This window comes from Carlito syrichta, unplaced genomic scaffold, assembly GCF_000164805.1.
Source record: "Carlito syrichta isolate Samal-C Ts95f unplaced genomic scaffold, Tarsius_syrichta-2.0.1 Scaffold304800, whole genome shotgun sequence".
Lineage (NCBI taxonomy): Eukaryota > Metazoa > Chordata > Mammalia > Primates > Tarsiidae > Carlito > Carlito syrichta.
The window spans coordinates 37,007-57,543 of NW_007248896.1; the positions used below are offsets into that span (position 1 = coordinate 37,007).

The 20,537-nt window shown below is 47.4% G+C and overlaps 1 protein-coding gene across 1 annotated transcript; it reads left to right on the forward strand.

The window, feature by feature from the left end:
- Window positions 1–2,306: 2,306 nt before the first annotated feature.
- LARP6 (La ribonucleoprotein domain family member 6) lies at window positions 2,307–20,105 on the forward strand. The gene is made up of 4 exons (XM_021713911.1): window positions 2,307–2,388; window positions 5,864–5,894; window positions 14,610–14,856; window positions 18,531–20,105. Exons 1-4 carry the CDS (start codon window positions 2,307–2,309, stop codon window positions 19,596–19,598), a joined length of 1,428 nt encoding a protein of 475 aa, XP_021569586.1. The 3' UTR covers window positions 19,599–20,105.
- The last annotated feature ends 432 nt before the right edge of the window (window positions 20,106–20,537 follow it).

Below are 20,537 nucleotides of genomic sequence, written 5' to 3' on the forward strand. Positions count from 1 at the left end.
GCGGGCCCAGGGGTCGGTGCAGCCCCGCTCCGGGGGACGCGGCTCCGGGCGGGTCCACTGAGTCAGACGATCAGTGCCAGGTCCGTAGCTTCAGGGCTCCCGGGGCTCGCCGCTGGGCTCTGAGTGCCCTGGACAGGGTGTGGGGGGCTAGGGGAAAGGGGCGTCTGAGATCCAGGAGGAAGACTTTCTGGGGCCATCCTCTCACCCCCCCCAAATGTTCCCTCTGTGAGCTCCCATAAAGCCTCCCCTTTCCAGAAGCCTATCCCAGCCCGGCCTTCTCCTCTGAGGCCAGGCCACCTCCCTGTGCGGGTGGTCTCACTGGCCTTCACTGCCACCCTGGCCTGTCTCTCTCCAGGCTCATCTCAGCCTCCGCAAGGGAGCAGGCCCGGCACAGCTGACACTTGCTGATGGGGGATCCAGAAGGAGTGATTTCACTGTGCTTTGAGAGGGGCAGGGGCTTGCCGCTTTCCACCCCCCCACCCCCAATTCCCATTCTCAGGAGCCTCCCTATCTGACTGCTATGCTTGCTTCATCATCGTGCTGTCTTGAGGGTGGGTGCCCAGGTCTGGGGGCGTTCTGGCACCTGTGTAACCTTGGCCTCTGGGTCCTGAGCTTCCTCCCCAGCCAGTCCCCTTAGGCTGTGTCCACTTGTGCACTGGCCCTCCAGGACTGGGGTTTTGTTTGTAAGATACAGTACAGAGTGTCCGTAGACATGAGAGTAGGGGAATGACAGGACCCGCAAATTCTGGGCAATGCCAACTGATGAAGAGCCCTCTTTTTTCTGGGACTCTGTCACACGTTTGGAGCTGTTAAGGCTCTTCAGGATGACTCTGTGGCTGCCGTAGACTCGTACCCACTACACCAGGAGAATACTAAGCTCAAGGGGGTAAGGGTGCTGGGGCCAGAGCCATTTTCACTCCTGGCCTACCCATCCCCAGTTGGAAGGACCAGACTAAGGGCCCAGAGATTCAGGGCAGACCAGTACAGACAGTTACTGGAAGAGAAAAATGCAGCCCAACAGCTGAGGGCAGAGAAGCTGGACCACAGCCTGTGACCCAGCAGAGCTAGCAGCATCTTAGATGCTAACAGGCCTGATGCGTTCAGCTCCGTGCCAAGCGCTGAGGGTGGAGAGAGGATGAACCCAGAGCTGCTGACAGCTCCCAGTCTCAAGAAGGCTGTCACTCAGTCAGATAATGTCAGCGGTCATGCCAAACAGCCTTGAGTGGCGTATCCTTCTGACTTATTTGCTTGTGACTGCGGCAAAAAGCTGTCCCTATGCTGGGGGCTAAATTGTTGAGATTGTATCCTTAGCCAGGATGAAAACCCTGTGTATCCTGTGGGCCTGGAAAGGTCCCCTGTGGAGGTCTAGGAGACTCTGATCCTCAGTGCAGGTGAGTCTCCTGTCTATACCTCCATACTGCCCCTCCAGAGCCTCCTGTCTTCTCTCCCAGCTCCAGTGGCCTGAGTCTCGGGGACTGTTCTGTCTGAGACCCTTCCTGCTGCCGATTGGCATAGAGTTGACCCCAGAAAGTCCCTGGGCTCTTCTGAGTAGTGGAGCCGACAGAGCCCAGCAGGCAGACGTCCAGAGCTCAGGAAGATACAGCCAAGAACAGGAGCCTCACTGTCCCCCATGCAGGTCCAGCCTGGCAGCCGCCAACCCTCCATGAATGTTCTCGGCTCTTAGAGCCTGCAGGAGAAAGCCCAGATGCCTACATCTGCTCTTGAAGCTGGGGCACCCATGAACATCAGGTCCCCAGCCCACTACTTAGTCCCTGCCTGTCTTAACAGTGTATGCCTTTGTAGTACCACTGTCTAGCTCCCCAAGCCCAGAGGACTGTTTTGTGTCTCTGCACTCCCACCTTCAGGCCCTCTGATTGATTTCTAGTCATCCTTTATCTTTTATTTATTTATTAATTCCTTAATTTTTTTATTCCTGGTACCACTACTACAATTCACAGGGCAATATAACTGATGGAATGAAAAGAAAAAGAAAAAAACAAAACTACAACAGATAAAAGACCTCAGGAGTGTGCATCTAATTAATACTACATTGCATTAATCAATAGAGGCACTTTTTGCAAACTGTGGCTATGACAGTCCTGAACAAGAAGGGTTTCCTATTTAAGCTGCAATAACTTTTTTGACTATGGAGCGTCATCCTTTCTGTGGCAGATTTTTACAGTTCCTCTAACACATTTGGGATGACTGTCTCAAAGTAACCTGCAGTTTTCCTGACAACGTTGTACTCTCTCCTGCTAAGAGCTGTAGCCCTTTTCTGCTGTTTTTAGAACCAAAATTATGGACCCATGGCAGTTTTGGTGGAAGAAGCTTGTGCAATGATTATGGATCTGGCAGTAGAAACAGTGGATATGGTAGCAGAAGTTTCTAGTCAGCCTTTAAAACTTAGCTGCCTCTTCCCACCCTCCCCCCACCCTCCCAGAGCCGATGTTTCCTTGTATGTTTCATGCCTAGCACTTGGCACAGTCGTGGTTCAGTAGTTCTGTTTTCTTCCCAGGAATATCAGTTCTGTAAATTCAGGGATCATGTTTCCTTCCTCCTTGCATCTTAAGCACCTAGCATAGCACCCAGCATGTTGTAGGTGCGCTATAAATATTTGTTGAATGAGTGTGTATCTCTCATTGCACTCACTCTGGTGTGCTGAAATATTTGTGTTTTGGCCTGGTGCGGTGGCTCATGCCTGTAATCCCAGCACTTTGGGAGACTGAGGCAGGTGGATTGCTTGAGCCCAGGCATTTGAGATCAGCCTGGGCAACAGAATGAGACCTCATCTCTACAAAAAATTTAAAAATTGGCCAGGTGTGGTGGTGCATGCCTGTAGTCCCAGCTACTCAGGAGACTAAGGTAACCTGCTTGCCTGAGTCCAGCAGGTTGAGGCTGTGGTGAGCTGTGATCATGGTACTGCACTCCAACCTGAGCAACAGAGTGAGACCCAACTTAAGAAAAAAATATTTGTGTTTCTCCTCCACTGGACAGTGGGCTCCTTGAAGACAGCGGTTTTGTCTTAGTCCTCTCTGTATCTCCATACCTAGCCCAATGCCCGGCCTACCCCCGGAATAAATGAAAAATAAGGAAAAACCTTTCCAAGTGCCGAATGGTCATTGATCTCCCTGCATCTCACTCACTGAAAAGGTGTCTTTTCTTTTATTCTTGTCTCTTGGACATAAAAATTTTCAAGCATAAAGAACATGTGAAAAAATAGTACTGTGAGCGTTCAGCTAGCCACTATCTGGATTTCACAGTTGTTAATATATTGTTTGCCATATGTGTTTGATGGGTATCTAATCATGTGGTTCTCCCGAACCATCTGAAAGTTTGTTGTACCCAAGACTTCTTTTTTTTTGAGTCGGAGTCTCACTCTGTCTCCCAAGCTGAAGTGCAGTGGCATGGTCACAGTGACTACAGCCTCGACCTGCTGGGCTCAGGTGATTCTTCTGCCTCAGCTTTCCAAGTAGCTGGAACTACAGGTGTATGCCACCATGCCTGGCTTTTTTTTTTTTTTTAATTGTAGAGACGAGGTTTCTCCAAATTGCCCCGGCTGGTCTTGAACCCATGGACTTAGGCAATCCTCTCACCTCTGCCTCCCGAAGTGCTGGGATTATAGGCATGAGCCACCTTGCCCAACTCTGTACCCAAAACTTCTACATTAAACACTTCATTTTGTAACTCTTAATAATGACATTCCCTGTAAAAATCTTAGCATTCTTATTGCTACTAAGAACATCAACAATAATTCCCAACTATAATCCTTAAAATAATTGAGTAGCCAAATTCTACATTCAAGTTTCCCTCTGTTGGTCCACAGTTGTCCTTTCTAGCGGTTTCTTTTTTCTGGTCAAATCAGAATACGATTCAGGTTGATGCATCTGCCTATATGTTTCTCTAGAATCTTTTATTTTTTATTTTTATTTTTTTGGGGGACAAGGACTGTTTCTGTCGCCCAGGTTAGGGTATAGCAGTGCCATCACAGCTCACTATAACCTCAAACTCCCAGGCTCAAGTGATCCTCCTACCTTGGCCTCCCAAATAACTGGGACTATAGGTGTGCGCCATTATACCTGGCTAATTTTTTATTTTCTGGTAGAGACAGATCTCGCTATGTTGCCCAGGCCGGTCTTGAACTCCTGACCTCAAGCAATCTTTCCGCCTTGGCCTCTCAAAACACTGGGATTACAGGCATGAGCCACCATGCCTAGCCTAGAATCTTTTCATCTAGAACATTTCCACCATTTTTTCCCCTAATGCTTTGCTGTTGTGGACATAAGGGGCCAGACCTCTTGTTAAACATCACATTTTGGCTTGATCTGGCATGTTCTCATAGTCTTGTTTAACTTGCTCCTTTCTACCCAATTATCTGTTCTAAATTCTCTTTCTACCTTTTGTTTCCATTTCTGCAGTTTTATAGCTGTAACAAAATACCCCATCATCAATTTATAATGTTTTATTTTTTAAAAAGAAGCCTTAGGTGTAAAATGTTTTCAGGTCTTCCTGAGAGGCCATACTTTCTTCCTCAAAGGGTCCTGATAGGTGTGATTTGACCTTACAGAAATGATGTACTTCTTATAAATTGGAAATTAGGGCTAAGGGCTTGATGTGATTCGATTCAGTTTGAACATTTTGACAAGAAGACTTAATTAGCCATGCTTCGAATTGTATGTTGCATTATCTCAAGAAGCATCCCACTTTTAGTGCTGCTAAATTTGACCATTTAGTTAAGGAGATTCCTCCATTGTACATATGTGTCTTTCCCTTTTCAGTTAACAAGTAATTTATGGGCTCTTTGTCCTTCATTCTATTAATGTGCTGTATCACATGTATTGATTTGCAAATGTTGAGCCATGCTTGCATCCCAAGGATAAATCTCACTTGATCATGGTGAATGATCCTGTGGTCTTTTCCAAAGTTGGGATCATACCATATATGTTTTCAAGCTGTCTCAGTGAAGAACCTTTATCTCATGTCTTTATATTGCATTATCAACTTGGTTGCCCTTTTAAAACCATTTCAGATTCATTATCTTGCTCTAGAGGTGAGTCAAAAGAAACTTCACACAGATGGAACTAGATCCTAGTGTTTTGCACAAATGATATTTCTCCTTTGCGTTCAGTACACTCCTTGTTGATGTATGCCTTTCTCCTGGTCTTAGTAGCCAAAACACTATGCTAGACAATCTACAGTGGTAGATAATGAGTCCAAAAAGCCTTTCCTGGGTCAAAAGTCACAGTGAGGTTCTCATTACTCTACCATTTTAGTCTGGATATTTTCATCTTAAAAGAAATCATTTAATTAACTGCCCAATTAATGTGTCCAGATTAGCTTGATATTTTAGGAGAAAAGCAGCCTTGGAGGCTGTATCCTGCAAATCATTTTTGTTTCTCCAAATCACTTACAAATATACATTTCTCGGCACTGATTTGGGGAACCCAATTTTTCCTTTTTTTTTTTTTTTTTTTTTTTTGATTTCAAGTCTCACTCTGTCACCCAGGCTGGAGTGCAGTGGCACACTCACAGTCAACCCAGTGTTGACCTGCTGGGCTCTGGTGATCCTTCCGCCTCAGCCTTCCAAGTAGCCGGAACTATAGGCACGTGCTACCGTTCCCAGCTAATTTTTTTTATTTATTGTAGAGATGAGGTCTTGCCAAGTTGCCCAGGCCGATCTCGAACCTGCGGGCTCAGGCAATCCACTCACCTCAGCCTCCCAAAGTGCTGGGATTACAGGCTGAGCCAACAAGTATAGCTGTAACAAAATACCTTATCACCAACTTAGAACATTTTCTTTTTAAAAACAAACAAACAAACAAACCTTAGGTGTAAAACTTTTTCAGGTCTTTTTATATTTTTTTAGGTCTTCTTGAAAGGCCACAAAGAGCCTTTCAGTAATCATACTTCCTCCCTCAAAGGATCCTGATAGGTCTAATTTGGCTTTACAGTGATACTTTATTCTTTTATTTGCATTGTGGTCTCATTCTGTTGCCCAGGCTGGAGTGCAGTGGCATGAACATGGCTCCCTGCAACCTCGACCTCCTGGGCTCAGATGATCCTTCCACCTCAGCCTCCCAAGTAGCTGGGATTACAGGCACACACCATCACGCCTGGCTAATTTTTTTCTTTGATTTTTTTTATAGAAACAAGGTCTCGCTATGTTGCCCAGGCTGGTCTGAAATTTCTGGGCTCTAGCAGTTCTCCCACCTCAGCCTCTCAGAGTACTGGGATTACAAATGTGAGCCACCATGCCCAGTCTGATTTGCTTTATATTGGTAATATTTTTAAATTCTCACTATGTACAAGGCTCTGGGATAGCACACCAATGTGCATCCTGCCCCCAATTTAGGGTTCAGGGGCTGATAAAATATGCACACAAGTAACTATGCTATATATATATATAGACACATGTTAGGAGAAGTAGAAATGATTTTCTTCCTGGGAGAGTTGCATTTGAGGTAGACTTTGACGTGTGGCTGGGATCTGGACCTGAGAGAGAGAGGCAAGGCATTCAAAAAGGCAGAAACTGCATGTCCAAACACACAGAGTGCAGAAAGCTTATGACTCTTGCAGGGAAGAGCAACTTTCCATTTGCTTGAAGCAAAGGATCCGGAAGGAAATAGATGGAAGTGAGTTTGGTAGCTGGTTCCAGATGATTCTAAAGGAATCTTAATAAGGAGCTCAAGACTGAATATTATCGAATAGGAAATAGAAAACCTTTTTATTATTATTACCATTATTAAAGTAGAGCAGTGACATACGATAGCTGTTCTTCAAAACATGTCCTGTGGCACAGAGCAGAGGAGGCTGTAGCCCGAAATATACAGCACGGGGTGGCAGGAGGTGGGAAGACAGAAGCCTAGAAAGGTTCTGGTTGGGAAGTACGCCAAGATACAGGAGTACAAAGGGCTACAAATATCCAAGAGAGAATTTAAATCCTTCCTTTAGAACGATGTCCTAGCCTCTCTGCCTGCCAGTGAATAGTAGTAGCAGGCAACATACCGCTGACCTCTAAGGAGGGGGTGGGGGGAGCAAGATCTTTTTCTTTTAAGGAATGGAGTGAGCTCATGTTGAGACCTGGGGATGAGAAGGCAGAGCTGGTCGCCATAGGGTAGAGTCTCCCCACCTAAGAGCACCCCCTACTGAAGTGAAGCACACCTGGCACACACTCACCCATGTGCACAGAGCCACCCGGAAGGAGACCAACAGGGTATACAGCTGCGCACACCCCACCAAGCAAAAGCAACCTGGACCCGCAGGCTTCAGAATGAACTGAACTTCCCACTCCCTAGGCGGGGCTCTTCATAGTAACTTCCAAAGGGCACAGGATGGAAGTGGGGGATGAAAGAATAACTTTACAGGAGAAAAATCTGACAAATGGACAGGTGATCAAGGTCAGCATCCCCAGTGAGAATATGTGCTGATTGTGTGTACCCTGATGTGATGTGCTCCTCCTCTCAACAGCCATCACCCCAATCTAATTATGACAAAAACATCTGACAGACCTCAGTTGAGGGGCAGTCTACAAAATACCTAACCAGTACTTCTCAACACTATCAGGGTCATAAAAACAAGAAATGTACAAGAAACTGTCACAGCCAAGAGGAGCCTAAGAAGATAGGACAGCTATATGTAATTTGGTATTCTGGGTGGGATCGTGGGGCAGAAAAAGGACATCAGTAAACACTAAGGAAATCTGGATAAAATATAAACTTCTACTAATAATATCATGTAAGCATGATTTGATTAGGTATGACAAATATATCCTACTAATGTAAGATATTAATTATAGAGTAAGCCTGGAGTATATATGGGAACTCTCCTTACTATTTTCATCACTTTTCTGTAAATCTAAGACTATTTTAAAATACATTTATTTAAAAACTTTTTTTTTTAGAAAGCAGGATTTATTGATTTATTGAGAGGACAGAAAAACTTCCAGAGCAGGAGGGAACCTGAGGTGGTTGCCCTAAAAACGCATGCCTGTAGTTCCAGCTACTTGGAAGGCTGAGGTGGAAGGATTGCCGGAGTCCAGCAGGTTGAGGTTGCGGTGGCCGGGAGCAGCCACTGCACTCCAGTCTGGGCAACAGAGTGAGACTCCAACTAAAAAAAAAAAAACCAAAACTTTTAATAAATAAAAAAATGTGTATTAGTCACATGAAGAAAATCAGTGACATGAAGGTTAAATGGAAGAACTAACTGGTCCTGAGGATACGAAGGTGATGATGCTAGAAACAAAAGACTAAAAAAAGTACTTGTATATTCCATTGAGCAAGGGTCCCCAGTTCCCAGGCCATGGGCCAGTACCAGTTCATGGCCTGTTAGGAACCAGGCCACATAGCAGGAGGTGAGTGATGGGTGAGTGGAGCTCCATTTTCTGTCAGATCTGTGGTGGCTTTAGATTCTCATAGGAGCGTGACCCCCTATTGTGAACTGCACATGCAAAGGATCTAGGTTGTATGCTCCTTATGAGAATCTAATGCCTGATGGTCCCCACCTCCCATCCCAGTCTGCAGAAAAGATTGTCTTCCACGACACCGGTCCCTGATGCCAAAAAGTTTAGAGGCTTCTGCCATTGGGTACGCTGAAAGATAATTTAAGATGTTGCATAGGCTGGGCTCAGTGGCTCAGTCTGTAATCCCAGTATTTTGGGAGGTTGAGGTGAGTGGATTGCCTGAGTCCGCGGGTTCAAGACCAGCCTGGGCAATTTGGTGAGACCTCATTTCTACAATAAATAAAAAATTAGCTGGACATGGCAGTGTGTGCCTATAGTTCCGGCTACTTGGAAGGCTGAGGCAGAAGGATTGCCGGAGCCCAGCAGGTCGATGCTGGGTGGCCATGAGTGTGCCACAGCACTTCAGCCTGGGTACACTCAGTTGGAGTATGCCCAGTCTCACTCTGCACTCAAGTGAGACTCCAACTCAAAAAAAAAAAAAAAAAAAGAAGATGTTGCATCCATTAAACAAGAACAAGAAACTCTTAGAAAGGAACAATTTGAGGACCTAGAAGAGTCCTTAGAAACTAAATAAATAACTACTGAAATTTAAAAATTCAGTAGGAAAAGTTGGAAAATATTGTCAAGGAAATCTCTTAACACGTATGTTAAAGACAAAGACAGATAATAGGAAAAAGAAAAAAGGAAAAACACAGAGGATCCATCCAGGGTGAGGTCAGTGAACAAATAGGGCTTTTAAGAGAAGAAATATAATCTCAGCAAGTGACTTAGCCCTGCAGGAAACAATGTTTACATAGTCATAATAATGAAATACAACCAATTCACTTTCAATTTTCAGCATCTATAGATAAAACATGGCATATCAATTACAGAACAGAATGAAAGGTTATGAACTGTGGTGAAGAGAAATAAAAGTACACCTGATAAAATTTAGAAGGTTGGAAATAGAAGGGGGAGGAAAAGGTGGAGCAGTAATATGCACATCATCTATAGTGGAGAAATTGAAAAATATTGTTTAATGTTGATGGGATAAGAAGCCATTTTAAGAGTACTACTTAAAAACACAAGTAGACATCTAGTAAAAAGAACCAAAAATAAAAGAAAATTTTAAAAATTGGAAGAAGGGGCTTTGGGACATAAGAAACCCCAAATCCTCATTTTATGTTATAGGACATGAAGAGAGAATTCCTAAAATTGGCAAGTGAGAAGTCAAGCTGTAGGAGACAACACTCCTGACAGCTGAATGCTTGACCAGCTAAACGGTTGCCTCTGAGAAGGGTAGAGGGTGGAACTGTTCCTTTCTTTACATGTTTCCTACTATTTTATTTTCATTTTTGCTATGCATATGTAATTCTTTCATTTTTTAGAATCACTTTTTGATGAGCTATTATTAGCGTCCAAGGGAGAAGTGATGGTTGGAATGGAAAAGCAAACAGATGGGAGTCACTGCTGGTTGAAATCAACACTTGATAACTGACAAGATGTAGGGACAGAAGAGAGGGCTGAGGATGCATCCAGGGCTTCGAGCTTAAGTGCCCGGAAGAGTGAGTAAGTCGAGTATCTGGCCGCAGACACCACAGGCTTTCCAGTTGCCCCAGGATTCCCCTTTGGACCTGTGCAGCTGCTGCTGACAGCACCCTTGCAGAGGGTGGAGTCCTCAGGGCAAGGAGCTCACCTCTGCATGCGCACCCGGGGCTTGCGTCCTCCGCAGTGCTGCCCACCTGCTCTGAAAACTCTAGCTACCTGCCCGTCTGCTCACTGGCATCCATTAGGCATCATCTCCCATGAGACTGGGCGGAAGGAAGGTCAGCTGGCAGATGGAATGCCTGCTGGCAGGCCCAGGTTGCAGTCCTGCCTGAGGTCAAGTTCTACGGAAGATGCTCAGTTAAACTGTGGACAGATTGCGTTGGATGCAATATCAGATTATTCTAGAGGACATGACTGGTAGGCGGTTAGTTAGGAATTGAGGACTGAAGCTCAGGAGAGGAAAGGAGAGAGGTAGATTTGAATTGGATGAGTTCACAGGGGGTGAAGTGTGCAGGTTGCCAGGGAATAGAGTCAGAAACAAACTCTCAGGGAATACCTACATTTAGAAATGGGGGAGAAAGGAGATTTGAAAGGCTGCCAAATGGGGAAACAATCAGAAAAGCTAATGCCAAGGAAATCTCTTAGCATATTAATGAAAGACAAAGACAGCTAATAGGAAAAGAAAAAGAAATATAAAGGACCAATCCAATTCATTCAATGAATAGGACCTTAAGAAAGGAAATGTAATTTTAGCCCAGCAGGATAGTCTCAAGAAGAAAGTACTCGCTAAACACAGTGGCTCCTGCATATAATCCCAGGAGGAGCTTTTGGAAGGCCTAGGTGGGAGAATTGCTTGAGGCCAAGAGATTGAGACTAGCCTGGACAACAAAGTGAGACCTTGTCTCTACCGAAAAAAAAGTGAAAATAAAAATAAGCTGGGTGTAATGGTGTGTGGCCAGGCATACCGGCGCATGCCTGTAGTCCCAGTTACAAGGGAGGCTGAGGCAGGAGGATCAGTTGAGCTCAGGAGCTCAAGGCTGTGGTGAGCAACAGTCAGATCCCACAGCAGGGCAAGAGGATTAAGATGGAGAAGAAATAGCTGGAGCTGGCAGATGAGTTCTTTGAGGGGTGTCCAGAGACACAGAACAAGCTGTGAGGGTGGGCAGGGGGTGTTGCACTGGGGAGGTTTCCACAAGCCTGGATGGGTGAACTTCACCTTCTCCGTCCAGGCTAGGAGAGAGTCATCTGCAGGGAGCAGAGCAGAATCTGTGGGTCTTGGAGAAATGAGAGGTTCTAGATCGGAGGTTCTTCCATGAATCTGTTTGTTCATGAGTTGACCTTTATAAGAGCATCAACTGCTCTTGTCTGGGAATAAGACTTCCCATTCTGTGGGTTCCTTCGGGCAGTGCAGCCACTTCTGAGATACTAGCTGTTAGGTCAGACTGGGGTCTGTGCAAAAGATGCAAAGAATTGCACAGAAATTCGATTGGAAAATGTAGTCTATGTAGAAAGTAGATTAGAGAGAAAGAGAAGATTCACCTCCCCAAGGTAGGGGAGGGAGCCAAAGCTGAGGGAAACATGGCTCGGCCATAACTCAAAGAGCTGCGTGACCAAACCAGAGCCCAACCCAAAGCCTGATACCTGCTGTCTGAAGCTGAATGGTTTTTAAATGTTGCCTTTGCTGGAGGCAGGTCATTGGTGGTGGTCCATTTCACGTCATCACGAAGGGGCAGGTAAGCACAAGCAGTGTCATGATGATGGACAGCAAGTAGATGGGTGGGTTAGTCATTTGACCGTGGCCATGGTGGTGGGGTCTGTTTGTGTCACAAACAACTGAGGAGGTTAACTTGGTTTCTATGGCTGGGGGCAAATACTTGGAATAGAAAAGCTAATCAATACAAAACAAGCTGGGGAGGGGGTCGTAAAACAATGATCAATAGCTACCTCTGAGAAAGCGGTTCAGTCCTGGGCTAATGATTAGAGGGCAAGCTAGGTCCTTTTGCTGAGAAAATATGACAGAACTAGCCGGTGTCAAAATGACTGTTCTTTAGTTAAGATTATTTTAAGTAATTCCATTGTGGCATTTCACCTTTCACTAGCCCTTTGTGTGGACCCTTTTGTCCATACCCCTGTGTCTGTCAAAACCCTTCGCTGGCCACACCCCCACCCCACCCTGCTATTTCTTGACCTCCTTGTCCACTGGGTGCAGAATCCCCTGTGCATCTGAAGTTCTTCTGTCTCCTACCGTTTTAACTATGATGTAGGATGCCGACTTTCTCTGACAAGTGAGCCTTTGTCTGTCCCTCTTGGAGTCTTTGGCTGTAACTCATAGAAAACCCAACTGACAAGTGAATGGAACAGGTAGGATTTGCTCCTTGTCCTATAATCATCAGAAATCTGCAGGTGGACAGTTACAGAAGTTGGTTCAATAATGCCAGGGTCAGTGTTGTCAATAATGCAACCAAGCTAATTCTCTTGGCCTTTTCCTTAGGTAGTGAAATGGCTACTGCTGATGCAGACATCACATCCACACTTCACATAGACACAAGGGGAGGGGTGAGGCTGAGAGGTTTTCACGTGTGTAACATTGATATAACGTGGCTCATGGCTACTGCCTGCAAGAGAGGCTGGGAAAGACTGAGTGGTTACAGCCTCTACAGTGAGGGAAGCCACTGAGAAAGAGTTTGCTGTTAGGTGTTGAGTGAGTCAGCCTGACGTCTGCTACAGCTGCCTTTTATCGCCCCATTTTTAAAGATTTTTTTAAAAATGTACTTTTAAAGGTCTCCCAGACTATTTTTTTCTTCACTACATATTTACCTTGAGACATCAATAAGACATTTTAAAAACCATTTCCAGGCCGGGTGTGGTGGTTAACGCCTGTAATCTCAGTGTTTTGAGAGGCACAGCTGCCGAGGGAGAAGGATTGCTTGAGCCCGGAAGTTCATGACCAGCCTGGGCAGCATAGCAAGACCTCATCTCTACAAAAAAAATCAGAAAATTAGCTGGGCATGGTGACGCACACCTGTAATCCCAGCTTCTTGGGAGGTTGAGGTAGGAGGATCGCCAGAGAGCCAGGCTAGAGTGCCACTGCAACAGAGTGAGATCCTGATTTAAAAAAAAAAACAAATTCTAGCTGCCTACAGACAACAGACTAAAACTCTTCATTTTTTAACCAACCAGTCCTTATATTTTATACTAATTATAATTTCTGAATTTGAAAAATTATTAAACAGATTTAGTTTTTTTCTCTCTTGCCAGAATATTTGATTTTTGCCATCATTTTGAGTATTCCACAATTGCCTCTTTTTTTTGAGAATGAGCCAGTGAAAATTTTGTTGAAGGACATACGCACGTACCTTTTCCAGATTTCAGCTATCACAGGAACAGGCCCTGACGTCGAGAGGCTAAACCATCTCCCATAACTACCTACCTGCTGATTTCTGCCAACTTCTAATAATGGCATCAGCTCTGATGTGGTTAATCACAGATCCCCTAAATATTGATGGATTTGAGATTTTCATAATCCCCTTATGAGAGATTAGCCTTCCTAAAGAAGCTTTGCCCAGGATTGCCACTGCTGGTTCTCCTGTCCTTGCGTTCTCAGGGAGAGGGGGAGGAGGCGGTACAGCCAGGTGGTGTTACTGAGGGTCAGGGGTTTCATCTGGAAGGGTCTCGGGGATGGGATTGCCTTTCCAGATTCCGCCACAGGGTCCCAACAGACTACAGATGGTATTATGTGTGCTGGTTTCGGAGCCAAAGGATTTGAGTATAAATCCCAGCTCTACTCATGACTGGGCAGAGGAATGTCTCTGTCGCTTGTTGAGCTCTAAGGGCATGCCAGGCACTCTTCTAGGTAGTTTCTGAATTCATTCATCAAATCTTCACAACAGTCCTATCAGGATGGGGCTGTCGTGATCCTTACTTTACAGGTCATGGATCTGAGGTGTGCGGCTGAGTTCCTTATCTAGATTTACTCAGCTAATTAATGGTGGTATAGGTTGAATATCTCTAATCCAAAAACTCAAAATCCAAAGTGTTCCAAAATCTGATTTTTTTTGGTAAAGATAGGGTCTCGCTATGTTGCCCAGGCTGGTCTTGACCTCCTGGCCTTAAGCGATCCTTTTGCCTCAGCTTTCTGAGTAGCTGAATCTACAGGTGTGTGCCACTACACCCAGCAATTTTTTCCCCCTTTTAAAAAAATAAAGACAAGGTCTTGCTATGTTGCCCAGGCTGGTCCTAAACTCCAGGACTCAAGCAATCCTTCTGTCTCTGCCTTCTAAGTAGCTGGGACTACAGCACATGCCACCATACTGGCACATTTTTTTTTGTTTTGGTAGAGACAAGGTCTTGCTGTGTTGCCCAGGCTGGTCCCAGACTCCTGGGCTCAAGTGATCCTCCCACCTCGACCTCCTAAAGTGCTAGGATTACAGGCATGAGCCACTGCCACCGGCCTCAATTTCCCCCTTTTGATAACAGCTCCAGTTGTAGTGGGTTAGGGATCCACCCTGCTTCAGGATGACTTCCTCTCAACTAAACACATCTACAAAGACCTTCTTTCCAAATAAGACCACATTCTGTGGTTTTGGGGGTCAGGACTTCGGCGTGCAAGTTTGGGGGGGCGACATAGCTCAACCATCACACCTGTGTCTCCTTCTGGCCTCAGCGGCGCCACAACAAGTGGGGGTGAGAACGAGCGTGAGGATCTGGAGCAGGAGTGGAAGCCCCCGGATGAGGAGCTGATCAGGAAACTGGTGGACCAGATCGAGTTCTACTTCTCAGATGAAAACCTAGAGAAGGACGCCTTCCTGCTGAAGCATGTGCGTAGGAACAAGCTGGGCTATGTGAGTGTCAAGCTTCTCACGTCCTTCAAAAAGGTGAGACTGGGCTCTGAGAAGCCACTTCGAGGATTTCAAGGGCGGTTTCAGGTCATGGTTCTACCCCTTAAAACCTGTTGACTCTGCCGGGCGCGGTGGCTCATGCCTATAATCCCAGCACTTTGGGAGGCTGAGGTGAGAGGACTGCCTGAGTCCATGGGTTCAAGACCAACCTGGGCAACAGGATGAGACCTTGTCTCTACAATAAACAAAAAAATTAGCCAGGCATGGTGGTGCGTGTCTATAGTTCTAGCTACTTGGAAGGCTGAGGTAGAAGGATCTCCTGAGCTCAGCAGGTCAAGGCTGCAGTGACTGTGAGCATGCCACTGCACTCTAGCCTGGGAGATGACTCACAGTTGGGCTTTTTTTTTTTCAGTCAAGGTATCACTCTGGCACCCAGGCTAGAGTTGCAGTGGCACGATCACGGCTCACCACAACCTCAGCCTCCTGGGCTCAGACAATCCTTCCGCCTCAGTCTCCCTAGTAGCTGAGACTACAGGCATGCACTGCCACGCTTGGCTCATTTTTAAAATTATTTTTGTAGAGATGAGTTCTCCCTATGTTGCCCAGGCTGGTCTGGAACTCCTGGACCCAAGTGATCCGCCCACCTCGGCCTCCCAAAGTGCTGGGATTACAGGCATGAGCCACTGTGCCCAGCCAGCAGTTTTTTAAAAAATTAAGTCTGAGGCCTGAAAAAGAGAAAAATGACCAAGAAAAGTGATTTAGATTATTGTTAAGAACGCACTCCCACACTGTGAAAAGGGCCCTGGGCGCTGTGACAGAGCTCAGCCGATAGCAGTTATGAAACAACACCACTTGTTCTCAGTAAAGTTCAGACACTTCTGCCAGGCAAGTCTGCAGAGGACTAGGGGCATCCAGGGGGCATCTAGGCCTCAGAGACACCTGTCAGGCCTAGAATTAGGTAAAACCCAGGCTGTTCATTTGTCAAGTTGAGCCAATAAGGGGGGAGAATGAGCACCCAGAGCCCTGGGAGTTGAGCCTTCCCCAGGACACGCATGCTCTGCTTGTGTGACACCATCGTCCTCATCTGTACAACAGAGACATGAGACTTTTCATCGCTGTTGCCATCCCTGCTGTAGGTAGATGTTGTATTTGGGCTGTGAACTCTGATTCTCAGAGAGTTGACAGACCCGTTGGAGTCAGAACACTGTGCCTCCCTTGGGGGAAGAACAGTTTCTAGAATGGAAAAGCACCACGAGGCCTGTTGCATAACAGGATGCGTAACAAGTGGGTCCCGGCCAAGCTGTCTGTGGACTTTGTCAGAGAGCACTGGAGGAGAGCTTTTCTCCTTGGAGCCCTTCCCGGCCTCGCCCGCTGGTACGCTCTGCCCTCCTCTGCTGCCCTCTCTCCTTTATTCATTCGTCAAACATATTCATCCTATCTGCTGAGAGCTGAGTTGGGCGCAGGATGTACAAAGTAAATATAACGTTCCCCCTGCCTTGACAAGCTCACAGCACAATCAGGGAGAGACCAGTGAGAGATTTCAGCATGACCCTCGACAGTGCACTGCTGGAAATTGGTTGCTCAGAGCAATTCACCCTGGAAAACTAGAGATGGTGACACTGAAATAGGATCTTGGGGGATGAGTAGGAGTTTTCCATCCCAGGAGGGAAGGGGGATTTCTATGTCTATAGAACAGTGAGCCAGCCCTCCCAAGACAAGCGTTGAGGGATCCAAAGTGAAGCAGCCAGAGGGACCATCTACGCATTTCTTTATTCCTTCCCATGGAGCCCAAGAGTCAACCTGTTTTTCTTTCCCTTTAAGCTGCCACTTAGGGATCTATATAGGGACAGTATGCAGTGAAATATGGAACTGGCTGAGAGAAAAGATGAACTCTCTGACCCCTCTAGACTCAGAACAGAAACCCTTTTCGTGATAAGGGTTTCCTGTTAATCACAAAAGGAAACATACAAGACAAGGGTAACAGACAGGGAAGTGGCCAAGTTTCTAGAAGTCTCACAAAGTTCTAGTCAGCACACAAGGACCAGAACTCCCTGGGTCCTTTTCTTAGGTGGTCCCTGGATGCTTCTTATGAAGGGTCACAGCCACAGGCCTATGATGCCCAGATTGTAACCGAGATTTCCCACAGGGGCTTGGACTGGCTCTGGAGAATGCTCGATCTGTAACAGAGCCTGCTTCTCTTGTGACAAGTTGTGGCCTTCCACAGACTCCAGCCCTCTGAGAAAGACAGCCCTCTGCCTCCCCCAGTGGTCTGGGCCCAGGCTTCAGGCTTAGGAGGTCTGTCCTTCCTGTCTCTTGAGTGTTCCCTTCCTTGCTGTGTTTGAAGAAGGCTCCACCACATTCCACCCCGGAGAGCCACTGGCTTTTCCACAGCTGTGCTCTGGCCTGCCGTCATCTTCCCCACCCTTCCTGAGTTCTTAATGGGCTCTGTTTACCTGTTATCCGACCCTTTGCCGGGGCCTGCAGGTCTGTGCCCTGGGCCTGTGTCCTAGGAACTGCATGAGGGCGATCAGCCCATCCGTTCTGTGTAGGTGGATCTGGGGCCTCCTGCACCATAAGCCTAAGTCGGGGCTAAGTCTCCCGGAGGCCACAGGCTGGAGTGGTCAGTGCTCTCTCTCCAGGATCCATCTGTCCTAATAGCTCTGCCGAGTCTTTCTCATCCCACCCAGCTGGTGAGCCTGCCCTTCCTGAGTCTCATAAAGCCCCTCTGTTAAGCTCAGAGGCACCTACAGTTCCATCCTCCGGCCTGGCCTGAAGGACTGGTGGAGATCTCCCGTCAGGCTGCGCACCTCCCCCGTTTCTTTGGGATGACTCATTCCCTCTGGCATCTCCACCCCCCGAAGTGGGCCTCTAGAAAATTACTATTTTACCATATAAATATAACTTTCACATACTGCAACGTCGATACACACAGTTTCCACCAGGAAGGAGGAGGGAGGGGTCATTTCATCATTCTTCATGAGGCCCCAGTTGGCCGTCCTTCCAAGCTGAAACAGTCTACGTCACTTTCAGGAGACACTGCAGTGACATACGAAAGATCTTTGGGTAGCTTCTCCGTATCAGATGCAGAAATCCAGAAATCCAGCTTTACAGAAGCATTTGAATGCTAAAATCTCCCAATCCTATCAAAACAATAGATATTTGAAATCATGACAGCATATCATGATTGAATACTCACTAGGAGCTGGGCATTCTTCTCAGCTTTACATATGAATGTGTGTGAGTGTCTGTACCTATATATGTGTATATTTATTATTATTTAATCCTCGTGACAACTGCATGCATCAGGCACTCTATGGGCATCTCCATTTTACAGAGAAAATCGAGGCTCTACTAGATTGAACGACTTTCCAAGTCTTACTGCCATTTAGAGGTGGGCCTTGGGTTTGCGTCTATGACTGCCTTGTTCCAAAGCCTGCAAGTTCAGTCTCTAAACTTGCACAGAATAGAACATTCCCGTTGCTATGAAGAGTTTTGTTAACTGCACTGCTCGGAGCTGCGCGGCCCTCCTCTGAGTTGTAGAAAGTGTGTTCATTCGCCGACTCATCCACTAGGTTTTAGAGTGTTCACACCTACCAGTGTGATCCTAGATCCCGGTGTCAAAGGCATAGGGAAGTGAGGGAGAGAGATGACCGTTGACAAGGGGGAACGAGGGCATTGGGGATCATTTCAGGTTTGCTTTGTTTCTTCAGGTGAAACACCTTACGCGGGACTGGAGGGCCACAGCGCATGCCTTGAAGTACTCAGTGCTCCTTGAGTTGAACGAGGACCACCGGAAGGTGAGGAGGACCACCCCCATCCCGCTGTTCCCCAATGAGAACCTCCCCAGCAAGATGCTCCTGGTCTACGACCTCCACCTGTCCCCCAAGCTGTGGGCCCTGGCCACCCCCCAGAAGAATGGAAGGGTGCAGGAGAAGGTGATGGAGCATCTGCTCAAGCTCTTTGGGTTCTTTGGGGTCATCTCCTCTGTGCGGATCCTGAAACCCGGGAGGGAGCTGCCCCCCGACATCCGTCGGATCAGCAGCCGCTATAGCCAGGTGGGGACCCAGGAGTGTGCCATCGTGGAGTTTGAGGAGGTGGAGGCGGCCATCAAAGCCCACGAGTTCATGGTCACAGAATCTCAGGGCAAAGAGAACATGAAGGCTGTCCTGATTGGGATGAAGCCCCCCAAAAAGAAGCCCCCCAAAGACAAGAACCACGATGAGGACCCCCCTACGAGCCTCCACCTGAACAAATCCCCGAACAAGAGGGTTGAGGAGCTTCAGTACATGGGGGACGAGTCTTCCGCCAACAGCTCCTCAGACCCCGAGAGCACCCCCACGTCCCCCATGGCTGGCCGCCGGCATGCAGTCACCAGCAAGCTCAGCCCCTCCGGTCACCAGAATCTCTTCCTCAGCCCTAACGCCTCCCCGTGCTCAAGCCCTTGGAGCAGCCCTCTGGCCCAGCGCAAAGGTGTTTCCAGAAAGTCTCCCCTGGCCGAGGAAGGGAGACTGAACTGCAGCACCAGCCCCGAGGGCTTCCGCAAGTGCGTGGATTATTCCAGCGACAGCAGCGTCACACCCTCTGGTAGCCCCTGGGTCCGCAGACGCCGCCAGGCCGAGATGGGCACACAGGAGAAAAGCCCAGGTACAAGTCCCTTGCTTTCCCGGAAGATGCAGACTGCAGACGGGTTACCCGTGGGGGTGCTCAGGTGGCCCAGAGGCCCTGACAACACCAGAGGGTTCCATGGCGGACAGGAGCGGGGCAGGGCCTGCATGTAAATACCTTCGATTTTTAACAGCGCCTCCACTGGAGACCGCTTTCACTTACAAGGTTCTGACAAACACCTGCCATGACGTAGAATGGCATCTGCCCCCTCGGGAGGATTTTGTATACGTGCAGATCTCTTAATTTATATATTTGTAACATATATATGAGTTGTCTGGTACACCACAGTTTCAGGACCACCTCCTAGTTCAAAACACCCCTTCCTCCTCGCATGGCTGTTATTCTGACACCACCTGACGTGTGTGAGAGTCATGACTTCTCAGGGCTATGGGACAGAGGTTTTCTGGGGAGAGTCTGGCAACGTGCCTCTTCTTCGGGATAGGATTTTTCCCTGCCGTGACTGAGCTGTCCTTGGGAGGCTGTGCAAGAGTTTTCTGAGGGCCCAGAGGGGTTCTCTTGTACAAGGGCAAGTAGTTAAGCCCATAGCATGGTGTCTTCTAGGACCCAATGTGTGTAACCTGTCAAGTGAATAAATAATAAAACACCAATCGTGAGTGCTGGCTCTGAGGTCATAGACTGTGTCTGACAGAAGTCTGTGCCCATCTGACAAGGTTGTGGATGGTGGCATGCACGTTGGTAGTAGTGGAGACATGTTTTCTCAGTGTACCCTGGGCACCCCGCCCGGGACTCTCCTTGGGGCTCCTGGCCACCCGAGAAGTGTCTCATCACAATGAATCTTCCCTAGACATGGTCCGGGACCAGCAGCATTGACTTTACCTGGGAACTTGCTAGAAATGCAGATTCTCAGGCTCCACCCCAGGCCTACCAAGTGAGAGACTCTAAGAGAAGGAGCTGGGATTTAGGTTTTAACGAGCCTTCCCAACGATTCCTGAGACACCTGAGCAGGAACCACTGCGATAGACAAGGGCTGTGGGACTTGGGGGTCGTCCGTGTGACCCCAGTCTCTCTCACTTACCTTTTGTGACCTTGGG

Bases quoted from the DNA above. Each gene is read 5' to 3' on its own strand.
- LARP6 (XM_021713911.1), top strand. From the start codon at position 2,307: ATGGCAGTTTTGGTGGAAGAAGCTTGTGCAATGATTATGGATCTGGCA. The intron at 2,389-5,863 runs GTCAGCCTTTAA...ATATTTTTTTAG, and splicing joins TATGGTAGCAGAAGTTTCTA to GTCTTCTTGAAAGGCCACAA. The intron at 5,895-14,609 runs GTAATCATACTT...GGGGCGACATAG, and splicing joins AGGCCACAAAGAGCCTTTCA to CTCAACCATCACACCTGTGT.